This window comes from Canis lupus, chromosome 23, assembly GCF_003254725.2.
Source record: "Canis lupus dingo isolate Sandy chromosome 23, ASM325472v2, whole genome shotgun sequence".
NCBI classification, from domain to species: Eukaryota; Metazoa; Chordata; class Mammalia; order Carnivora; family Canidae; genus Canis; species Canis lupus.
This window is the reverse complement of record NC_064265.1, coordinates 44534424-44557960: the sequence shown is the minus strand read 5'-3', so window position 1 is coordinate 44557960 and position 23537 is coordinate 44534424. Positions and strand designations below refer to the sequence as shown.

Sequence of the window (23537 nt, the reverse complement as noted above, 5' to 3'; positions counted from 1 at the left end):
ATCCCCCATTGTCACATTTAAAAACAAAAACAAGTGTATCAGAAGTGGACTTTTCAGACATATTCATTTTATAATAAGATAAAATTTTACATATTAGTCATCGGATTTCCCTGAAAATACGACTCTGATCAGATCTCAGGTCCCATCCATTACTTATGAGGTATTATTGGGTGCTGATATTACAGTAGAAAATTTCTACTGTAATACTCGTGGATATGTAGATTCACGAGTGGCTTTTCCCCTTACTCAATATAATAAAAAGGAAGGAACAAAACAAGGCCCATTGTTTTAGTTGCCTTTTTGTAGAGGTCTTTGGTTCAGCTCTACTTTATTTCAGCTAACCTGTTGCCACCTAGTGGTCAGAGTTATTTGGGCTACAAAACTGGCAAAATTCCAGAGCACAATGAGGTTGACAGGAGATGAAGAAACTGCCCACCAACTTCAGTCTTTGTAATTTGTGAGATATCTCTGACTAGACTGAATATAAAAAAGAGATATTCTAAAATTCTAGAAAAAGGCTAGAAAATGATTGGTTGAAAAAAATTATATAGCCATCTTAAAATCAGGCTGTAAACATAAGAAACTGATTAGTTTTATCAATGGATGCACTTAGAAATCAAAAGATACAGTTTTAGGGCAGCCCCGGTGGCCCAGCGGTCTAAGTGCCACCTTCAGCCCGGGGTGTGATCCTGGAGACCCAGGATTGAGTCCCACATCAGGCTCTCTGCCTGGAGCCTGCTTCTCTCTCTGCCTGTGTCTCTGCCTCTCTCTCTGTCTGTCATGAATAAATAAATAAATAAATCTTTAAAAAAAAAAGATACAGTTTTAAAACATTCTGAAGTTCTTATTATGTCAACAGTGAAGTGCTAGGCAGATTGCCAACGTGCAAAGGTAAAAGCAGGGAGTTAATCTAGAACATTAATGATGAATTAGGCAAACTTGGACAGAGTTCAAATATTTGAAACACTAAGGTACTTTTATGCAAGATTGCTTCTGATAGGTTTAGTGAAAGCCCTTTAAATTGAAAGGACTTTGCCAGACAAAAGGGGTGGTGGTAAGGAAAAGGAGCCAGGTAGAGGTGGCAACGTGGTCAAGGGCACTACTTTGTGAAGGGGTTCGAGAAAATTTTAGTTTTCAATGAAGTAAGTGGATCTGGAAATGGCATTTTAGGGGACAGGGAGAAACTGGCTGAAGATGAGACTGGCAAGGTAATTCGCACCTACCCTGACAAGCATCTTGTATACCCAAGTGGAGAGTTTGCTTATTAGGAAGTAAGTAGGTAGGTAGACCACAGAGGTTTGTGGGTTGTTTTTTTTCTTTTCTATCAGGCGAATCATATGATAAGTTTGTGTTTATTTTTTAAGACAAATCTGGGGACACCTGGGTGGCTCAGTGGTTGAGCATCTGCCTTCGTTTGGCTCAGGTTATGATCCCAGGAGTCCTGGAATCAAGTCCCGCATCAATCTTTTCACAGGGAGCTCGAACTCTGCCTATGTCTCTACCTCTCTCTCTCTCTCTCTCTCTGTGTGTGTGTGTGTGTCTCTCATGAATAAATAAATAAAATCTTAAAAAAAAAAAAAGGAAGACAAATCTGGTGGAGATATGTGGAAGAGTCACTGGGAAGAAGTCTTATTGAAGCTGCGGAGGGCCTACAGTAGATTTAGGAGGTTGTAATAAGAGAAACAAGGAATGATAAAGACCTGGACTAGAGCAGAAGTAGGTAGGGAAGAGGAGAAAAGCCAAATATGACAGATACTTCTGAGGAATAATCTGCAAAACGAGATCACTAACTAGATGCAGAAATAGAGACAGCCGGAGGAATTGAGGTTTGTTTCCAGATGTAGAGATGGTGAGGAGATAGCAAAGTCCTTGTGTTAGAGCAAGGATGTGGATGGGGGACAGGTTTAGGAAGAAGATAAAAGACATGGAAATTGGAAGTATTGGTCAGGATTTAGGAGTCATGGATATGTGAGTTGAAACAATCAGTAAAAAAAGGCTCTGAGGGTGAGGGTGCAGAGAGGAAGACAAGGATAGAATCTCAGAGGACCCCTCTAAGGTAAATTATAGTTATACCCTACAAAGTAGGAGTAATCGAATTCAAGTGTACAAATCTTAGTGTATAGCCAGAGAGTAGCTACCATGAAACATTAAGTTTCATTGCATTTTGGTAAAATGTTATTTAATACCTCATCAATGAAAAAGAAGTGGTTTTGTGGTGGGGAAAAGGAGGAGAAGGGAGGCACATCAGGGAATATATGATGTATAAGGTGCCTGGGGGAACAATCAGAAAAAGTTTCAATCTAGAAAATCCTATATAACATCAAGCGGTGTTCTGTTTCTAGGTGTGGGTGCTAAATTTCTGGTGTTGCCTTGGTAAAATATCATTGCCACCGCTTCACAGGGAACTAGTTTGAGAAACAGTCCTCTTTTCTATTTTACAACCTATCTTGTGTGGTTAAGATAAACTAGCAGCAGCTACAAAATCAACCTAGAGATTTCTATCATTTCAGCAATAAATAGGGACAAGATCAGACTTCCTTACAAATTATTTTTGTTTTCTTGCAGTGCCTTTAAAGAGAAACGATGGCTTCAGCAGTTGGGAATAGCAAGAGTTCTAGCCAAAAAGAGCATTTCTAACCTGACTACACAAGAAGACCTAATAGCATGTGAAAATCCTCCCAAAATTGTGCTTTGAAAAGTCATGACAATCTCAATTTGGGCAAAGACCTGGTAAAACAAAACCTTTAGTTCTAATGTTAACATTTCACGTGACTAATGCTGTAATTTCTAATAACAATTCTAATACTACACAACTGTCAACAGGATATTTAATGTTGAAAGTCACATTTTCTCAAACTCCATCACTATAAGTGAACATCTTAGGCATATGTTTTTACATAGTTTGTTGAAGAATTCTTAAGAAACTGAGAGGAGTAGTTGTCTGCAGGGTAGGAAAACTGAAAGGATGGGAAACAGGATGGAGAATGAGAACTTTTACTGTTTCTTTCTCTTTTTTGTTTTCCTGGGGTTATTTTTAGTGCTTTTTGTTTCTTAAACCATATGCATATAGTACAGAGTAAAAATACACTAATTTTAAGATTCTCTATAAGGAGAGTCCCCTAGGAGAGTTACACATACTTGATTTAGGTCATGTGCTGGTCTTGGACATCTTTTGAACTTCTGCTAAAACACTGCTTTTTATTAATTTTTAAAATTTAATACATATGGTGAATTGCACAAATCTCAAATGTAAGATTTAATGGCTTTGACAAACATACATCAGAGTAATCCCTCAATCAAGATGTAAATATTTCCATTAGCCCAGAAAGTCCCTTCAAACTCCCTTAACTAAGTCCATCCCAATCCCCTAGAGGCATCCACTACTCTGATTTCTATTTTTTACAGTGAAGTATTATTTTTAATTTTTCCTATGGTATATTTGCTTTCTTATTAATTTCTTTTTTCTTCTCTTTTTTTTTCTTTTTTTACAGTTTCTACTTCTCTGATTAAATTTTTCATCTGTCATCTAATGTTTTGGACATATTATTCATAGTTATTTTGGAGTCCAGGCCTAATAACTCTATTATCTATACTTCCTTCATTCAGATCTTATTCCTATTTTTTTATTACCTAATATATTCCATTCTATGGATACACCATAATTTACCTGTTCAACTAAATGTATATCTGGGCTCCAGTTTATGTTATTGTGAATAAAACTGCTATGAACATTATTGTAAAGGTCTTTTCCTGGACATATGCTTTCATCCCTCTTGGGCAAATACTTAGGAATGGAATTGTTGGATAATAGAGTAAATGTACATTTAAAATTGTAAGAAATTGCGTAACAGTTCTCTGAAGTAGTTTTATGATTTTATACTCCATTAACAATGTACAAATGTTAAGGTTGCTCCACATACTAGTCAAAATTTGGTCATCAGTGTTTTTGATTTTGTTATTCTAGTGGGTTTGAAATGGCATCTCGTTGTGGTATTAATTTGCATTTCCTTGATGACTAATAATACTGAATGCTTTTTCATGTACTTATTGGTCATTTGTATATCTTCTTTGTGAAGTATCACCTCAAGAGTTTTGCCCATGTAAAATATTGGGTTATTCATCTTTTTTTAAAAAGATTTTATTTTAAAATCTTTAAAAATAAAGGTTTTTTGTTGTTGTTGTTGTTGTTTTGTTTGTTTGTTTTAATGAGAAGACACAGAGAGAGACACAGAGAGAGGCTGAGGCAGAGGGAGAAGCAGGCTCCCCAGGGGGAGCCTGATGCAGGACTTGATCCCAGGACCCCAGGATCAAGACCTGAGCCAAAGGCAGATGCCTAACCCTGATGTCCCAGGTTATTCATCTTTTAATTACTGGTTTATTGGAAATTTCTATATATTCATGGTACAGATTCGCTGTCAGATATATGTATTGCAAATATTTTTTTTCCAGTCTGTGGCTTACTTTTCAATTTTATTAATGGTGCCTTTTGATGAATGAAAGTTTTTAACTTTGATGAAGTATAATTTATCATCTTTTTTCTTTTATGGTTCATGTCATCTGTTTCCTCTAAGAACTGTCTGCCTATCCCAAAGTCTTGAAGATATCTTCATATGTTTTCTTCTAGAAGTTTAATGTTTTAGCTTTTACGCTAGGTCTATAATCCATCTTGAATTATTTTTGTGTATATGATACGAGGTGAGGGTCAGGAATCATTTTTTTTCCCGTAAGTTTATCAAATTGTTCTAGTACAGTTGTTGAAAAGACTTTCTTTTCTCTCATTGAATTACATTGGTATCTTTATAAAAAAATCAATTTATAATATAGGTATTTCATATAATCTATGTAGACCTATTTCTAGATTTTCTATTTTGTTCTATTGATCTGTTTACTTATGACTATACTAATATCACACTGTCTTACTTGCTATAGCTTTACAGTGGTTCTTGAAATCAGGTAGTATGTATACTCTAGCTTTATTCTTCTTTTCCAAATTTGTTTCAGTTATTCTCAGTCCTTTGTATTTTCATATAGATTTTTATTTTTTTTAAGATTTTATTTATTTGTTAATGAGAGACAGAGAGAGAGATTGAGAGAGTGAGCAAGAGAGTGGCAGAGAGAGAAGCAGGCTCCATGCAGGGAGCCTGATGTAGGACTTGATCCCAGGTCTCCAGGATCACACCCGGGGCTGAAGGCAGTGCTAAACCTCTGAGCCACCTGGGCTGCCCTCATATAGATTTTTTTTTTAATTTTTATTTATTTATGATAGTCACAGAGAGAGAAAGAGAGGCAGAGACACAGGCAGAGAGAAGCAGGCTCCATGCACCGGGAGCCCGACGTGGGAATCGATTCTGGGTCTCCAGGATCGCGCCCTAGGCCAAAGGCAGGCGCCAAACCGCTGCGCCACCCAGGGATCCCTTCATATAGATTTTTAAATAAACTTGGGATCCCTGGGTGGCGCAGCGGTTTGGCGCCTGCCTTTGGCCTGGGGCGTGATCCTGGAGACGCGGGATCGAATCTCACATCGGGCTCCCGGTGCATGGAGCCTGCTTCTCCCTCTGCCTGTGTCTCTGCCTCTCTGTCTCTCTCTGTGTGACTATCATGAATAAATAAATAAAATCTTTAAAATAAATTTTAAAAAAAGATTTTTAAATAAACTTGTCATTCTCTATAAAAAACACAAGTAATATCTTAATAATGTTGAATCTTACAACCCATGATATATTGCTCTATCCATGGTATATGTTGCCATTTATTTCAATCTTCCTTTATATCTCTCATCAATGTTTTTTTTAGTTTTTAGGGTAGGGGTCTTACAAATCTTTTGTTAAATTTTAAAATGTTTTATTTTTTTATATTATTTGCTAGGAAGATTTCTTTTTTTTAAGATTTTATTTATTTATTCATGAGAGACAGGAGAGAGAGAGAGAGAGAGAGAGAGAGAGGCAGAGACACAGGCAGAGGGAGAAGCAGGCTCCACGCAGGGAGCCTGATGTGGGACTGGATCCCAGGTCTCCAGGATCACACCCTGGGCCAAAGGCAGCGCTAAACCGCTGAGCCACCCAGGGATCCCGCTAGGAAGATTTCTAAGACAGATCTGTTACAATAATCAAAGGTACCTAAAACCTAAATTTCATTTTAAAAAATACCTTTAAGTTTCTAGTTAGATACTATGGGGTTGGGGTACATAGAAGGTTAATGTAAAAGCAAATACAAAGATGATGCCAAAGAGATGTTGTAAGGGAGCATGTGAATAGGTATTAGTTCACTGTAGAGACAAAAGAAGGGATAGTAATGGGAAGAGGGCACTGCAGAGGTTCTGGGGTACTGGTAACATTTTATTTCTTGATCTGGATTACTAAGTGTGGTCAATTTGAGAAAATTCAACAAAAAGTATTTTTTATCTTTTCCAGTGTCTGATTGTATTTTAGAATCCAATTGAAAAAGTGAACTAGGGATGCCGCAGTGGCTCAGCAGTTGAGCGTCTGCTTTAGGCTCAGGGTGTGTCCCAGAGTTCCAGGATGGAGTCCCACATTGGGCTCCCTGCAAAGAGCCTGCTTCTCCCTCTGCCTATGTCTCTCCCCCTCTCTCTGTGTCTCTAATGAACAAATTTAAAAAAAGAAAGAAGTGAACTAAAATAATTTTTTTAGGGGCATATGGGTGGCTGAGTCACTTAAACAGCTGCCTTTGGCTCAGGTCATGATCTCAGGATCCTGGGATGGAGCCATGCTTCTGTCAAGCTCCCTGCTCATCTGGGAGTCTGATTTTCTCTCTGCCCCTCCCCCCGTTCATGCTTGCTCATACTTTCTCTCCCTCTCAATAAATAAATAAATAAATAAATAAATAAATAAATAAATAAATAAATAAAATATATATTTTTTAAATCTAAGGAACTAATTCATGCATTTTGTGCCAGCCTTAGATTCATGGGAGGGCAATTCATGTGAGTGATGGTTATGACTATGCTTTTATCCCCTTCCCAGTATGCTGAATTGAACTGCAATTCCTTGCAGGGGATGATAATATTTTATGTAACATTGAAACACAGCCAAGGAAATGCCGGTGCAGATTCTGAGGCTGGAATGCCTAAGAAGGACAAAGCAATGCGGGGAAATCTAAAGGAAAAGGAAAGTGGATGAGGTGGAGGGAGATAGATAAGGAGAGAATGTGAGAGGAAAACTGATATGAAGCTTTGTTCCCTGCCAGAATTAACAACTGAGTATTTATTCTTTCTTCACTTTAGCCCCAGAAGTAAAATAGCATGAAGTGATTTTAAGACCTTATATACTAAAAAATAAATAAATAAATAAATAAAATAAAAATAAAATAAAATAAAAAAAGACCTTATATACTTACAATGTTATACTATTGTAAAGCATTCATATTAGCATGCACAGGCACACCCTGGGACATTTACTCTAAGCCTGAATTCTTACTGGAATCAGAATCGATTGCTACCTTCTCTATGGCTCCATATCATTCTGTTCAGTCCTCAAGTATCATCACTCATCATACTACATTGACTTCACTTGTCTCCCTCACTTTATTGTCACCTCCCAGAGGAAAGGACAATGTTTTATTCATCTCCAAATTGCCAAGGCATAGCATACGCTGGAACCTTTGAGTAATTGCTCTATAAGTATTTGTTGCATTAAATGAATGAATTTTAGGATGATTATGCATGCAGAATTCTCAATGATTTGGGCACATAAAATCTTCTACAAAATATAAATGCTACCATTTACAAATCTTTCAAGTGTTTAATACTAATGTATTGTTTCATTTGATCATTAAAATTAATTTCTTAATGTGACTTAGTATTTCATCTAAACATGATAACAGCCCTGCATGGCACATAAAGGCAGTCATGATTAAATGAAGAGGCTAAGTTTATAACATATAAAATGAACTTATTGGAGGTCTTACAGGTAGTAGGTTTGAAAGCCAGATCTGGAATCTAGACTTCTGACTTTTCATTCAGGTAATTTCCTCTAAACAACTATATGACATATGGTAATAAAAAGCTGCCCTGCAATTTATCCTAAAGAGTTTTAATTATGGCTCTTGAATTATCTCCTTTGTGCTAGTTGAAACTGGTTCTTACTATTATCTTACTGATCCCCTCATTAACCCATGGGTCCAACACAATCTTTGACATGTATTCATTGCATACTTGCAAAAGAATCACGATTTTACCTTTTCTGAAAGTTATGGACACTTTCTGAACAATGTATGAATAAGAGCTTAAGAAACGATGCCATTTTTCCTGATCTGCGTTTCAGAGTCTAAGAAAAAATTGTACTCTCTCTGCAAATGCTGCCTCATGACCTAACTAACAAGTTTAAGGATGTGCCTTTCCGTACAGCAGTGGAAGAAGCAAACAACTTCAATGTGGGGACACCTGGGTGGCTCAGTGGTTGAGGGTCTTCCTTCAGCTTGGGGTGTGATCCTGGAGTCCTGGGATCGAGTCCCGCACTGGGCTCCCTGCATGGAGCCTGCTTCTCCCTCTGCCTGTGTCTCTGCCATTCTCTCTCTCTCTCTGTTTCTGATGAATAAATAAAATCTTAAAAGCAAAATCAAACAACAATTTCAATGTGAAGGACAAGGTACACAGAGCGAACAGAGCTGAAAAACGTTCAATTTTCATTTCTGCCCAGAAGAATCAGAGCACAAAGGGCATTGTCTCAATCCTTAGATACAACACTAGGTAGGAAGTCTCTCTCTCCACCCCCTTCCCCTTTTCCCCCCACCAACTCCCCCACCAAGGGGTTGAGAATTGGAGAGTCATATTCCTATTAATTAGCAATTCTGTACTCTGTTATTTGAACCACAGCCGGTGAGAAGAGAAAGCTGGGAAAGGAACCCGATTTTCACCATACCCTCAACACATCAAAATAAAGATACTGTTCTGAACCCAGCAAGCATCAGTCATTGCCCTCATCACCACCGTCTTTATCGTAATTCATAATCACTCGCAGAACTTGTCACAAACCTTCCGTTCTCAGCCTGCTATGTAGAATGATGGGCTTTGGAGCAGGTCATCGAGGGACTTGACCCTGTCCTTCCAGCTCTGTCTCTGGCTGATTATGTAATCTTTTGGAGCTTGGGTTCTCCATCTGTAAAAACGAGGTCATAGCTATTGAGCAAATGAAGTGAGGCGAAACAAGTAAGATAATACACCAAAAGCTCTGTGCAGGGGCACCTGGGTGGCTCCGTGGTGGAGCATCTGCCTTCGGCTCAAGGCGTGACCCCGGGGTCACGGGATCGAGTCCCGCATCCCCGTTCCCCATGGGGAGCCTGCTTCCCCCTCTGCCTGTGTCTCTGCCTCTCTCCCTGTTTCTCATGAATAAATAAATAAAACCCATTTTTTAAAAAAGGCTCTGTGCAAACTAATAGCTCTATAAAAATTACTTTCAGATGCTTGGCCATTTTCTGTTTCCTTACCTGTACCTGGAGGAACAATGGTACCCCCCACCTGGAATGCCTTTGAACCCTGGATCAGTGAATAAATGAAAGGACATTTCCTGACCTAGCGCTTAATAAATGCCAGCCGTTGGTATGATTAACGTAAGGTCCCCAAGGGGGGGCGTCGGGGCTCGAACACCTGTCCACAGTCCGCGGGGCGCTGCGCGGCCTCCCCGGCCACGGCGCTTCCGGACCGTCGGCGATGTGCGAGCGGAAGAATCCCTTCCGACGCCGTGCAGCACCGAGGCCGACCGGAACCCAAGGCCCCGGGCTGTTGAGGCGCCGGAGCCTCTTTGCGCGGGGACGCCGGCCCCGGAAGGGGCGGGGCGAGGGCGGCGCCGCCGACGGAAATCCTCCGCCTCGCGAAGATGCTGCTGGACCTGTCGGAGGAGCACAAGGAGCACCTGGCGTTCTTGCCGCAAGTGGACAGCACGGGTCAGGGGGCGCGGCAGCGGAGGGTGGCGCTCTGCGGCCTGGGAGGGGGGCCGGGGGGCCGGGGTGCGGCCGGCGCTCATGGCCTCCTGGCCTCTTCGGTTGCAGTGGTCGCCGAGTTCGGGCGGATTGCGGTGGAGTTCCTGAGGCGAGGCTCGAACCCCAAGGTCTACGAAGGCGCCGCCAGTAAGACGGGGAGGGGGGCCGCGCGCGCAGGGCCGGGGGGTGCGGGCCGGGCTGAGGGTTTGTGCAGCGCCGCGGGTCTCACTCCGTGTGGTGGGATGAAAGCAGGAGGCCCTTCGGGAGGCAGGTCCTGCCCGACCCCTAAGCCGCCTTGAGTCTGGTGTGTTTTGGGGGTTTGTTTGTTTGTTTAATTTATTTATTCATGAGAGACCGAGAGAGAGGCAGAGACACAGGCAGAGGGAGAAGCAGGCTCCGTGCAGGGGGCCCAACCCGGGACTCGATCCCGCGACCCCGGGGTCACGCCCTGGGCCGAAGGCAGGTGCTCAACCCCGGAGCCCCGCCCCCCTCCCCGGCGCCCCAGCTTTGAGCTTTTTCAAGCTCCCACTAAGTCGGTATTGTCATGCGTCCGGTGCACATAATACCACGTAATACCACGTAATACCACCTGCGAGAGATGCTGTGATGCTTAAATGCACCCAAGTGCGCGGAGTAGCTGGGTGAGCCCATTAACGTCGCGCAGGTGCATGTTTATTTTTAACTAATTAATTAATTAATTAATTATTCATGATAGACACAGGAGAGGCAGAGGGAGAAGCAGGTTCCACGCAGGGAGCCCGATGCGGAACTCGATCCCGGGACCCCAGGATCACGCCCTGGGCCGAAGGCTGACGCTCAACCGCTGAGCCACCCAGGGATTCCCTCCCCGCCCCCCCCCCCCCCCCCCCCGCCCTGGGTGCATGTTTATAACTAGTTGTTCAGACGTCCGCTTTTGCTGCAGTTTTTTTTTTTTTTCCCTGCTGGACGAGGGTGTTTTCTGAGATGGTCAGTCCCTGGAGTTCCTCTTCTGCCAGACTTGAAATAATAGCCGGGCGATCCAGAGGAGGACGGTGCTCCTGATAACCAGTTTCCAGGGGTCTGCATTTTGTAGAGGTTACACCGCAGAGCAGGAGGGTGGGGGGAGGGTGGATATTGAAGGCGTTGTTGTGGCAGCGGAGCCTGAACAGGAGGTTTTTTTCATTGCAGTGCTTGAAAATATGAAATATGAAATATGGATATTTATTCCTAAATGAGAAAATTTTTAAAGATTTTATTTATTTATTCATGAGAGACACAGAGAGAGAGAAAGAGAGAGAGAGAGAGAGGGAGAGGCAGAGACATAGGTAGAGGGAGAAGGCCAGAGGCGCGACTGGATTTGGGGACTCCGGGATCCCTACCTGAGCCACCCAGGTTCCCACCTAAATAACAATTTTAATAAAAAGGATAAACATCACACAATAATTTATTTGCTTGTTTTTTTCTGCTTTCCCAGGAAAACTCAGTGTGAGCAGTGACACTGTCCAGCATGGTGTGGAAGGATTAACATACCTTCTCACTGAAAGCTCAAAGCTTATGGTAAGGGCTTTCTTACCATGTATTTATTTCTTTGACCTTAAAAAGGCCCAGTATACTCTACATCACAGGCCTGGCAGGCACCTGCTTATTTTAGTAATGTTGTTAATGCTTTGTAATTGACTTAGTGAAGTCAATGCCTACACAATGTGACTATAATGTGATCTGCTGATATGAATGCCTCTTGCTAGTATAATTAGAATTACCTCTAATTCTGCACGTTATTAAAACCACGTACAAGAGTATGTATCCTAGGAGGAGGGAGAATTAAATGATTTTTTTGCATGTGCATCTTCGCAGGATCTAGCCTGATGGAGAATAAGAGAGAAACTGGGCATTCTAGCAATTGTTTTAATGTTTTAATAAAAGTATTTTTATGTATAAGAGACAGATGCTGGAATGGTGGGCAAGAGTTACCTTTGAATATAAAGGATATTGTTTCTCTTACCAAGTAGAAAAGAATTAGGGGATATCATGTTCTTTTGTGTATATCAAATATTTTAGCATTTACCAGACAAAGGTAAATTTAATGTTCTCACTTTCAGATTTCTGAACTGGATTTCCAAGACTCTGTTTTTGTTTTGGGATTCTCTGAAGAATTGAACAAATTACTGCTTCAGCTTTATCTGGACAACAGAAAAGAGATAAGAACTATTCTGAGTGAACTGTCACCAGACCTTCCAAGTTACCACAGCCTTGAATGGCGACTGGATGTACAGGTATGGCTCTGCCGACCCCACGTGACATACAATATAAGGTTAATTTTGGCTCTATGTCCTTAGGTTTGTTGTATTCTTTACCACCTTAACCAAACTTTGGTTTCAAACAGTTTTTTTGAATGTTTATTTTGACACCATTTCACAAATAGTTCATTTTCTTATATGCTTAATGTGTTTAGATTAATTTTCAAAGTTTGTAAGAAAGGGGTTATTTGGAAAGGAGACAGTCATACAAATTTTTAAGTCGTATTTGATTTTATGAAACTTTTATGCTTAAACAAAACACACATGAATTAAAGTGCACAGGTCATTGTAAAGCTCAATTGAGTTATCACATGGTGAAAACCAACACTTGCCCATGATAGGCACCCCAGAAGCATCCTCTTTGCCTCCTACCAATTGCTTCCCCTTCCTTTCTTTCCAAAGGTAACCAGCGTCCTGACTTTAAATACATAGATTACTTTTGCCCGTTCTTTAACTTTCCATATACAGAGCGATTCAGTAAATATTATTTTGTGTCTGGCTTGTACACATTCTGTTTGAAAGATTCAATTGTTTTTAAAGGCACACAGATAACCAAACGGAGTTCTCAGACTCTTACATGTAGCCCTTTATCAAGCAGTGTGACAGATAAGTTTGATAGATGTTTATTGAATGTCATCCATTTCCTGATTAGAGCTATGCCAAATGCTTTGTGACACAGAAGTTTTACAACACACTGCCCTATATTTAGCATATCACATTTCTATGGTAAAAACTGGAGGCCCGAGTGGTGCATGCAAACCTAAACCTCTTCTGCTTTTGAACACAAGCCAGCACACACACACACACACACACACACACACGAACACACACACACTCACGCATTCTGTATCTCCTGTAGAAAACTATATCTCACATTTTCTTGGTCAAGGGACTTCATGATTAAAGATTTCTTATTTTGGGAGGCAAGATTTTTAGAATTTGAAATGTTTAAAATTTTACAGGCGATTCCTATGAGAAGCCAACCTGAGACCCACTCTTTTCTGTGCCAGAGAATAGTTCCTGGTGCTGGAGATCCTGCAGTCAGCAAGCGAGACAAGATAGTTACTGCCAGAAATGAAATATGTCACTCAATAAGATAATACTGGCTAGACCAGTGCTCTTCAGGGGAAAAAACAAAACAAAACAAAACAGTATAATGAATATGATAGGGGATAGCTGGAGTCCAAGGCTCTTCCAGATGAAGGGGTCAGGATAGGCCTCAGGTACCTTTTGAGGGTAGATCTAAATCTTAAAGTGTCATGGAAATTGCTCAAAGAAAAGCATTCCAGGCAGAAGGAGAAAAAAAAAGTCCCAAAATATCTTAACATTTTCTCAGATGAAAAAGATGTTATCTAGTTAGGGATATTAGATGTTCTCAAAATAACTAGTAACTAAAGATAGTTATAAAAGAAATTTCTGGAGGGGGAAAAATGTAATTGTATAAATGAAGGTACAACTGAGTACTGTATTTCAAAATCCTATAACGTAATTCAGTGTACAGTTGCAGGAACCAGAAAAGCTTCAACAAAAGGAGATGAAGGGATCCCTGGGTGGCGCAGCGGTTTGGCGCCTGCCTTTGGCCCAGGGCACGATCCTGGAGACCCAGGATCGAATCCCATGTCGGGCTCCCGGTGCATGGAGCCTGCTTCTCCCTCTGCCTGTGTCTCTGCCTCTCTCTCTCTGTGTGACTATCATAAATAAATAAAAATTTATAAAAAAAAAAAAAAAAAGGAGATGAAATTTCAGAAGGATGCATGAATGAGAAAACCAGTGCTAATCTTGAAAGACGAGGCAGCAAAAGTTGTAAAGGCCCACATGGATATGGGAATGAGTATTGAATATGTGGTACAGTGCACTAGTCCCCAAACTTGACTATATATTGAAATGGCCTGGGTAGTTTTAAATTTTTCTCATCTGTGTTCAACCCCCAGAGATTCTAATTTATTGTTATGCGATTTGGCCTGGGCATCAGGATTTTTTAAACCTTGTTACCTGGATATTTCTGACTTGCAAGGAAGTTTGTAAACCACTGTTAGAGTGGATTCTTCCTTTTTGAATGGTGGTAAGATGGTCTAAACAAGTTACAGAAATCCAGTTAGAGGGTTTAGCAATTATAATCCAGTCTGATTAGTGCTTGAATAGGTATAAACACAGATGTGGCTCCATGAAGGCAGGTACTGTGCCTCGTTCACTCCTCTGTCCCCAGCACAATGTCTGGTACATAATGGGCATTCGGTACTGAATATTTTAAAAGGTGGGGGTTGGGGGGGTAAATAGCTTCTTAACAAATTTTGTATCAAGTATTTTTTATACAGTTATCATGTGCTAGGTGGTATGGATTCACAAAGAATCAGACACAGTTCATGCTCTTGGAGACCCCATAAGAAGCAAATCCTGTGGGGTTCCTAGGGAGGAGGAGATCACTATTGCTAAGCTTTTATGTTTCAATCCTCTCAAAATAACCAGGTGGAGGAGGTGTGGGGATGGTCATGTTCATGAGATTCAGCAGTAAATTATCTTATACATCTTTCTCTCTCTCTCTTGGGTAGGGATAGTTTCTGGCTTTTGGGTTCTGCTAGCCCTTAAAAATTATTTTTTTGGCTTTATTGATTTGCTTTAAGTTTTTCCATTATGAAGACATCTTTAGAAATTAGAAACTTAAGGAGTTGAATTTTCTAAAACTCTGGAGAGCTCATTTACCTCATGAAATGGGTTTGAATAGCCATGTTATTGCAGGGACTAATAGTTTAAAGTTGAGGGTATACTGAATGAATATTGCTTCTTATGGTGAAATGCATTTAAGGGCTGAAAAGCTTCTAAGAGAACTAATGGATTTTCTGAGCTCATTAGTCGAAATTTTTACAAGGGATTTTAACCAGAGTAGATTCTCCTGGTTATGGGAGGAAGACTTGTCAGGTGAAGATCAGTTAAATGACTGGGAAACTTTTTTTTTTTAATTTTCATTTATTTATGATAGTCACAGAGAGAGAGAGAGAGAGAGAGAGAGAGAGGCAAAGACACAGGCAGAGGGAGAAGCAGGCTCCACGCACCAGGAGCCCGATGTGGGATTCAATCCTGGGTCTCCAGGATCACGCCCTGGGCCAAAGACAGGCGCTAAACCGCTGCGCCACCCAGGGATCCCAAATGACTGGGAAACTATTAACAGGATATAGGACCTTTCATCTTTTAGTAACTCAATTGTCTCATGGACACTGGTAGTGAAAGGACATTACCATCTAATTATTGTGCAGTTGCTTATGAGAAATACATCAGTCATCATAGTTTAGTTTAATTTCTAATAGAAACATTTCCCTTCATAAATTGCCAGCACAATTGATGCATTTGATAGCATCAGTAAACTGCATCTGAGACTGGTATAGGGAGATTTACCTTTAGGACTGATTCATTTATTCTTTTTTTTTTTTTAAAGATTTTATTTATTTATGCATGAGAGACACAGAGAGGGAGGCAGAGACACAGGCAGAGAGAGAAGCAGGCTTCATGCAGGGAGCCCAATGTTGGACTCGATCCCGGGTCTCTAGGATCACACCCTGGGCCAAAGGTGGTGCTAAACTGCTGAGCCACCCAGGAGTGATCCATTTAAATTGCTGTTGTTATTTTTACAAGACGGACAGGATTTCATCCTTATCAAAAAAATGAGTCCATATCAAGAATTTTGTGGACTACTGTTCATCCTTAGTGTCACTGAAATTTCTCTCCGAGAATAAAAAAGGTCTGATCGTCTTACTAGGTGTTTGTTAGGGATGTTGCATCATCTTTATTTAGAAATGTTAAAGAATGGTATGGATATGAATTTGTAAAGGATATTAACTTAGATATTATGTTCTCTAAAAATTTGAGGATAGATCGAGTGACCTTAAGTATTTGAACAAAAAGTTCATGGCTTAATTACACACCTAGATACATTTGGTCCCTATCCGTCAATGCAGAGATAGAGGAAAGAGAAGGATAAGCAATGTGTAAGTGAATGGATAAGTATTATTTTCAGTCATCATACTCTATCTTTCATACCTATAATTTTCTGTACTAGAGAAATGATCGTAAAGAGATAATTTAACTCACAAGTACCTACATTATATTTGGAGACTGGCTTACTGAAGGGGATTGTCGTATTGTTTCCAAATTATTTTTCAACATTAAATTTCAGCTGTGGATCAGTATCTTGGGTTTGGAAGCCAGATCACCTAGAATTAATTGGAAGAAGTTATTAGAATATTCTATGTCGTGGTATGAAATTAATCCTGAAATCTCAGGTTAGATTTGTTACTTGCTAGAAGGCTCTTCAATTTGGCTTTGTGTCCTTTTGATAGGACTCTGATAGTTTCAGGTAGCAATCTTGCTTTCTTGTATAACAAGATGTTTCAGGCTCATGATGTCTCAGATCTCTAATCAGCTGTTACTTTAAGAAGGTCCTGGTTCCTTTTAAGGAAGAATGGTCTTTGGAGAACAGTCTGGTGCTAGGACTAAATTCTGTTGCTTCCAAGTTAGCCATTGTTTCTAGAGTTTGTGGTTTTTTTCTTTTAAAAATGCGTCAATAATAAGATACTCTTAATCATAGGAAACAAACTGAGGGTTGCTGGAGGGGAGAAAGGTGGAGGGACAGGGTAACTGGGTGATGGGCATTAAGGAGGGCACATGATATTATGAGCACTGAGTATTATATAAGACTGATGAATCACTGCCCTGTACCTCTGAAACCAATAATATATTATATTATTATATATTCATTAATTGAATTTGAATAAAAATTTTAAAAATATATCAATAGTATTCTTTAATTTCAGAATATATCATACCCACAAAAGATTATAGATACTCAGTTCAAAGAATAATAATAATAAAACAAGTACTTATTGCCACGCTTAAGAAATATAGCAAAACCATGTGTGACCTCCCCCAATTATAACCCCTCCCACGCTACTGAAGGTAACCATTATCCTGAATTTTCTCTTAATACTTTCTTTATAGTTTTTTTGTGCATATTTTTTCATTAAACTTTAGTTTTTGTTTTCTTCTGCAACTTGCTTTTGATTGAACATACTTTAAGGTTTATCCATAGCAATTTATATTGCTGTAGTTTGTTTTTTTTTTTTTTTTTTAAACAATTTATTTATTTATTCATGAGAGACAGACAGAGAGAGAGGCAGAGGGAGAGGCAGGCTCCATGCCGGGAGCCGGATGTGGGTCTTGATGCTGGAACCCCAGGGTCACAACCTGAGCCAAAGGCAGACACTCAAGGCTGAGCCACCTGGTCATCCCTGTAGTTTGTTTCTTTTTGTTGCTATTTAGTAAGCATTTTACTGTATGAATATTCTCAGTGTATCCATTCTATTACTAAAGAACACTGAAGACCTAATTTTTGACTCTTGGAACCCAAAACAATTACTGTGTAAATGTATACATGTAAGAATTCAAGGTATATACCTAGGAGTGGAATTGATGGTAATGTATATTGTTTTCCAAAGCAGTGAGAGTTCCCATGACAGTTGCTCACAGTGCCTCCAAATGGATAGGTTTTTAATTCTTGCCAGTCTGATATGTATAAAATAGTACCTTATGGTTTTATTGGCCATTTTCCTGATTTCTAATAAAATTGAACACATGTTCAATTGTTCAAAACAATTTCCTATGTTTATTTATTTGTGTTACTTCTTTTGTGAAGTGCTTACTTAGGTCTTCTGCACATTTTTCTCTTGGTCTTGTGGGGTTTTTTTCTGCTTGTGTTATTGTTGTTTTTAATCAGAACAGGTTGTCATACATTCTGAATACTAATCTTTTTTTTGGTTATATAGGTTACAAAATATCTTCTCTCAGTTTGTGGCTTGTTTTCTACCATCTTTAGGTATCCTTTGGAAGAAAATGTATTAATTTTAATGTATTTCCATTTATCAGTTTTTTTCTTTATGGTTTGTGCCTTTTATTATCATGTTTAAGAAATTTTGTATGGAAAGGTTGTGTACATATTCTCTTCTCTTTTCCAAAGTTTCTTAGAGTTTATTTTTCATTTTGAAGTCTGTGATTCATGTAAAATTTGATTTTTGTATATGGTATAAAGTAATTATAAATATTCAGCGTGATTATTAAATAGTAATTATGCTCTTATTCCATTTAAAATGAAGCTTGCAAGCAGAAGCCTCAGGCAACAGATTAAACCATCAGTGACTATAAAGCTACACCTTAATCAGAATGGAGATCACAACACCAAAGTTCTGCAGACAGACCCAGCCACTCTGCTTCATTTGGTTCAACAATTGGAACAAGCGTTGGAGGAAATGAAAACAAACCACTGTAGGAGAGTTGTGCGGAATATCAAGTAGTTCCAGCTTTAAGGATTTATTCCCTTTGAATCACTCGTGAATCAATGATATGCAGTGGTTATTTTTCAAAATTAATCTTTTATTAATTGACAGTGATACATACATATAGTTTCCATAAAATTTCTTTTCTTAAGACAAGATATTGAAGGCACGATCAAAAGCTAAAGTAAAGTTCCTTTCCTGGTGCTAAATGTGGTCAGTTTCCTTAACAAATTAAGATGTATTTTGTATTTTAAATGTGTAAGTAGAATTCAATCACCTGGAAATGAGTCTACACTGTTCATACCTTTCGTGTATGTGAATGTCTTTTTTTGGTACTTCTTTTGATTTGTTAACTTTATTATTTTCTTCTTTATTGACCAAAATTTGAAAATAAAATTCACAATGTAATACCATTGCTATTCAGAATATTTTTAGACAGTTCATTGTTTTTGACCTTTAAAAGCACCCACAATGTTATTAGCCGCAGAATAGGTGGAAATAAATATGAATTTTTTAAAATGCTCTATTGTTTAGACAGTTCATGCATTTTTCCTTGCTAGCAAAAGTAATAAGTACTTACCATGTTGCTTAAGCTTGAGTTGTCATGGCTAATTGCTTAAATGGTACTCAGATTTGTGTGATCATATGTTACATTTTTTCAGGGACTACATTTTTCCCCTAGTACCCAAAGCATCTAAGAGACGCTGTATGTACATTTATATACAATGAATGCAGGAGTAATATAATCACTTCTTAATTATCTGAATATAAATTACACTTTTTTAAAAAAGATTTTATTTATTTGAGAGAAAGAGTATGAGAGAGTACAAGCAGGGTAAGGACAGAGGGAAAGGGAGAAGCAGACTCCCCGTCAAGCAAGTAGCCTCATGTGGGGCTCGATCCCAGGACCCTGAGATCATGATCCGAGCCGAAGGCAGACAATCAACTGAGCCACCCAGGCGCCACTACGGTCACTTTTTTTTTTTTTAAGATTTTATTTATTTATTCATGAGAGACACAGAGAGAGAGAGGCGGAGACATAGGCAGAGGGAGAAGCAGGCTCCATGCAGGAGCCTGATGCAGGGCTTGATCCCAGGACCCTGGGGTCACGACCTGAGCCAAAGACAGATACTCAACTGCTGAGCCACCCAGATGTCCCCAGTCACTTTTTTATAATTTTATTTGAATAAAGTTTAGAGGGCAAAGGGAGGCCAAGTTTACTACATTTAAGTACCCCTTCTTTACAAACTTGATTTTTTTTTTGGTAACTATAAGCTATTGGCTTGAAAAACTCAGATGCTGATGTATCATGTCAGCCTGATGAGTACAAGGACACAGGGAGACTTAGGAGGACAAGGAGACTTGAGTGGCCGACTTAAGGAGAAAAATCACGGAAGGGTGGAAATGGAGGTTCAGTCTTAAATATATATTCAGGGTCTTCTGAGAGCCTCATTCTCATGGAACAACTCAAGTATGCCTTTAGAACAATCACACTTAAGGTGTACTCTAGGTTCTGTCAATATCTTCTGTCCTAAGAGAGATTTTTGGGTCAGAGTGACAGCTTTTTTTTTTTTTTCTCTCTTAACCAAGAGCCTAGCAGGGAACAGAGGCCAGTGGAAGAAAAGCACAAGTTTAATTGCCACCGCAAGCAATTGGGCCACCCTTTCCCATAGGTATATGTTCTGTAGTTGCAAAGAAACTAGTATGACATATTAATTAAATTCTAATCAAATAAATTTTAATTTTCATGATAACTTGATTAATGAAGCTGACATGTTAACCTCACAAAAAAGAAACTTTATATTATGTGAAATAGTACTCGCTTCGGCAGCACATATACTAAAATATATATTACGTGAAATAATAGTAGCACATCAACAGGTTTAAAAGCAACATACCTGCCAAGCTCATATGATAAAAAATAGCTCTATGAGGCTGCTTATTTATCCACATTTGGTGGGAGATAAGCAGGGCTGACCCCAGGCAAGATTGAAGTAATAGCACTGTGTCTCTTCAAGGTGACCTTCTATATCCAGTGGTCTTACTCTCATCAAAACAAGAAAGCAAGTGTTAGTCTTTAATTGTGTCAAACTCCCCTGGCCTCCTCTCTCTACTGCATTACACTTTCTGATCTTCCTTCCTCACCTTTTTGGGCCAGAATGAGTTGGGAGCAGTCTCCTAACTTCTTTTCAAACCCAAGGCTCAGTTTTAGTACAGGGCATTCAATGGGCCCTGTACTTCTTTTCTTATTTAAACATCCATATCCTCTACCTTCTTTGTTTTGTGGCACATTTGATTTTTTTGTAGCTTGTAGATGAACAATATTTTCTGCAGATGTAGTCACCGTTCTACTCTGCTGTATGAGCAGGTTTCTTGACTCCAGGTAATGTACCTTTCCACCTATAACTATCTAAATTTTTATTAAGTCACTATGGAATATAAGTAAGTTGATTTTTCAGGATTGGCTAGTGCGTGTTTAGACTTAAATGTCCTATCCCCATGTCTCAAAGCCAGATTAGTTACAGCAAATCTAAAGCAGCAAATTGGAAAAGTGGGGGGCATACCATAAAACTAAAATATACCTTTGGAAACTGAAAAATAAGAATCTGATGCTAAGGAAAGTTTGAAAAATCTTAGAGTGTCAAGGATGCATGTGTGCGAGCTCTTAAAATTTATTACAATGTGAGGCCTTTAGGATGCAAGCCTTGGAGAAGGTTAAGAGGTCAGTCTTTGGAGCCAGAAAAAAAAGGGTGTGAATTTAGCATAGTAACATGTAGTGTTACAGACTTGAGACAATATTCAGGTAGATTGAGGATCTCATTATTTTACAACCTTGAATCATGTTTTCTGTACGTCCTGGTGGTTTTGGGATAGTAAGATTATGGCTGTTTCTTTTCCTAAAATAATTTCTGTAAGTTTGAATGACTCACATGATATTTTTTAAAAGTCAGAAAGGAAGAATAAAGGTCATGGGATTTAAATACAATTTTAGTGATATTTTCATTCAAAATTGTAATTCTTGGGATGATGTACACATAGCTGTCCAGAAACCTCAGCTATTCAAAACTACTCCGTCCTTAAAGAACTCAGACAGGCTGAGGGTTGTACAGATGGACTTGGCCCAGAGTCCTTTTTTTCTCTTTACCTTCATATTAGTGGAAAAAAAAAAAATTGAGACTCTCAAAACATTATCTGAACCAATTCTGTTTTCTACATAATATTACACCTAAGGAGAATTATCTGTGTTTTTAATCTCCAAGGGAAAACACATAATACTTTTAGTTTTTCACAGTCCTTATAGTCAGGAAGTTCTATCAGCTGCTGTATTAAAGTCTTCCTACTATAATATACTCATTCATCTCTGTATTTTTTTTCCTTTTATTTAAATTTTGTTAGCTAACATACAGTGCAATATTTCTGGAGTATTTGTCTATTTTCAAAAATATACCTTTGGGACACCTGGGTGTCTCAGTGGTTGGGCATATGCTTCTGGCTCATGGCATGATCCCGGGGTCCTGGGATCGAGTCCCACATGGGGCTCCCCACAGGGAGCCTGTTTCTCCCTCTTCCTGTGTCTCTGCCTCTCTCTATCTCTCATGAATAAATAAAATCTTTAAAAAACAAACAAGAATATACATTTGATTTAGTCTCTCCTTATCCTTCCACAGTTTACATAATCACAGGTTACTCTCTTTTCCTTATTTTCATTTGGTAGAAAATATTTTGGCGAAGAGGGTATGGTACTACATTGCTTCTAATTTCAATTTATTTACTTTAAAAACCACCATGACTATTGCATTCAAACTTAAACACTTCCCTTGGGCACCCCCGGTGGCGCAGCGGTTTAGCGCTGCCTGCAGCCTGGGGTCTGATCCTGGAGACCCAGGATCGAGTCCCGCGTCAGGCTCCCTGCATGGAGCCCGCTTCTCCCTCTGCCTGTGTCTCTGCCTCTCAGTCTCTCTCTCTCTGAATAAATAAATTTAAAAAAAATACTTATTAAAAAAAATAAATAAATAAACACTTCTCTTAAAACAAGCAAGCCCAACTCCACCATTACTGTGGTTATTTCAATCAACTTTACAAATTTTGAAAGTGATGTTTTAATTATGAAAGCAGAATAAGCACATTATTTCTCAACTTCACAAAAACAGTATACTATGAAGTAAAACAATGATACACTTTACAGCAATAAAACATATTTAATGGTTTGATCACTCAATAGTAATAGCTCTTTTCCCCATGTTTATATAGCTCCACGCCTCTCTGCCCAGTAACTTAAGTGACCTGAGAGCCACAAATCCATAAGATTCTACTTATCATATGGGAAAATTTAGGAAAAGTAATATGTTCTTAATGGGCTTAGAGTACAAAGGAGCATCAGGAATACAAATAGCTGCATCAATATACTCTGAAATTTGGCTACCGCTTCAGTTGTTGTAAACTCAAGCAACTTTTTGTAGGATGAATTTTTTGATAACTATAGTATAAACTGTGTTTGTTATCAAGGGAAATATTACTAATTATATAGCTGTTAGCATGGGAGGCCATGCTCTTATTCTTAAGACTGAATTGACACTTTCTTAATTGGAAAGACTACAATTTTCATTTTCCTCTCTTAGAGTTATCACATTTTCTCTTGTGGAGCAGTCTGCCCAACAACCAACTAAAAAGAGCAATACAAAAAGGATGTTTGCCCTTTCTCACAAACCATATGAGGTGTTTTACCTCTTTATTCTTAATCTCTCTTACTCTTTATTCTCTTACACTGACTATAATCCACCCATTTATGTTTGTCCTTGTGTTGATAGAAGAAAAAACAAAGCAAATTCTAAAGTCTTTTCTAACTCTTTTACAACATTACTGACTCAATTCTGTTAAATATTTATTAAGTGCTTTGAGTGGCCCATGTTATGTGCCGAACAAAGGATAAAGTCCTAATCTCAGTTTAGAATGCTCTCAGGCCATTCCATCCTTGAACGTAGTTTAATCCATAAACTTATTAGATTTA

General features: G+C 39.0%; 3 protein-coding genes across 5 annotated transcripts in view; 2 read left to right on the top strand and 1 right to left on the bottom strand.

The window, feature by feature from the left end:
- ANKUB1 (ankyrin repeat and ubiquitin domain containing 1) overlaps nucleotides 1-4177 on the top strand; it is a 30219-nt gene extending 26042 nt beyond the window's left edge. The window contains 1 exon segment of the mRNA XM_049099686.1: nucleotides 2566-4177. Coding sequence (XP_048955643.1) covers nucleotides 2566-2695 — 130 coding nt within the window. The 3' untranslated portion in view covers nucleotides 2696-4177.
- The window catches only part of RNF13 (ring finger protein 13), a 201630-nt gene extending 191905 nt beyond the window's left edge, over nucleotides 1-9725 (bottom strand). Inside the window, exons 1-2 of one of the 3 annotated variants that reach the window (XM_049099685.1) lie at nucleotides 9602-9725; nucleotides 8990-9113 (exon numbers count right to left, since the gene is read on the bottom strand). The gene's annotated coding sequence lies outside the window, so the exon portion shown is untranslated. Of the gene's footprint in view, nucleotides 1-8989; nucleotides 9114-9441 lie in introns of all 3 variants that reach the window. The other 2 variants (XM_025436175.3, XM_025436176.3) reach the window with 2 other exon arrangements.
- Nucleotides 9726-9742: 17 nt separating this feature from the next.
- On the top strand, nucleotides 9743-18937 carry COMMD2 (COMM domain containing 2). Its single transcript, XM_025436179.3, has 5 exons — nucleotides 9743-9897; nucleotides 10003-10080; nucleotides 11387-11469; nucleotides 12012-12185; nucleotides 18350-18937. Exons 1-5 carry the CDS (start codon nucleotides 9831-9833, stop codon nucleotides 18545-18547), a joined length of 600 nt encoding a protein of 199 aa, XP_025291964.1. The 5' UTR covers nucleotides 9743-9830; the 3' UTR covers nucleotides 18548-18937.
- The last annotated feature ends 4600 nt before the right edge of the window (nucleotides 18938-23537 follow it).

Coding starts and splice junctions, on each gene's coding strand:
- COMMD2 (XM_025436179.3), top strand. CDS start 9,831: ATGCTGCTGGACCTGTCGGAGGAGCACAAGGAGCACCTGGCGTTCTTG. Junction 10,081..11,386: donor GGTCTACGAAGGCGCCGCCA/GTAAGACGGGGA, acceptor CTGCTTTCCCAG/GAAAACTCAGTGTGAGCAGT. Junction 11,470..12,011: donor CTGAAAGCTCAAAGCTTATG/GTAAGGGCTTTC, acceptor TCTCACTTTCAG/ATTTCTGAACTGGATTTCCA.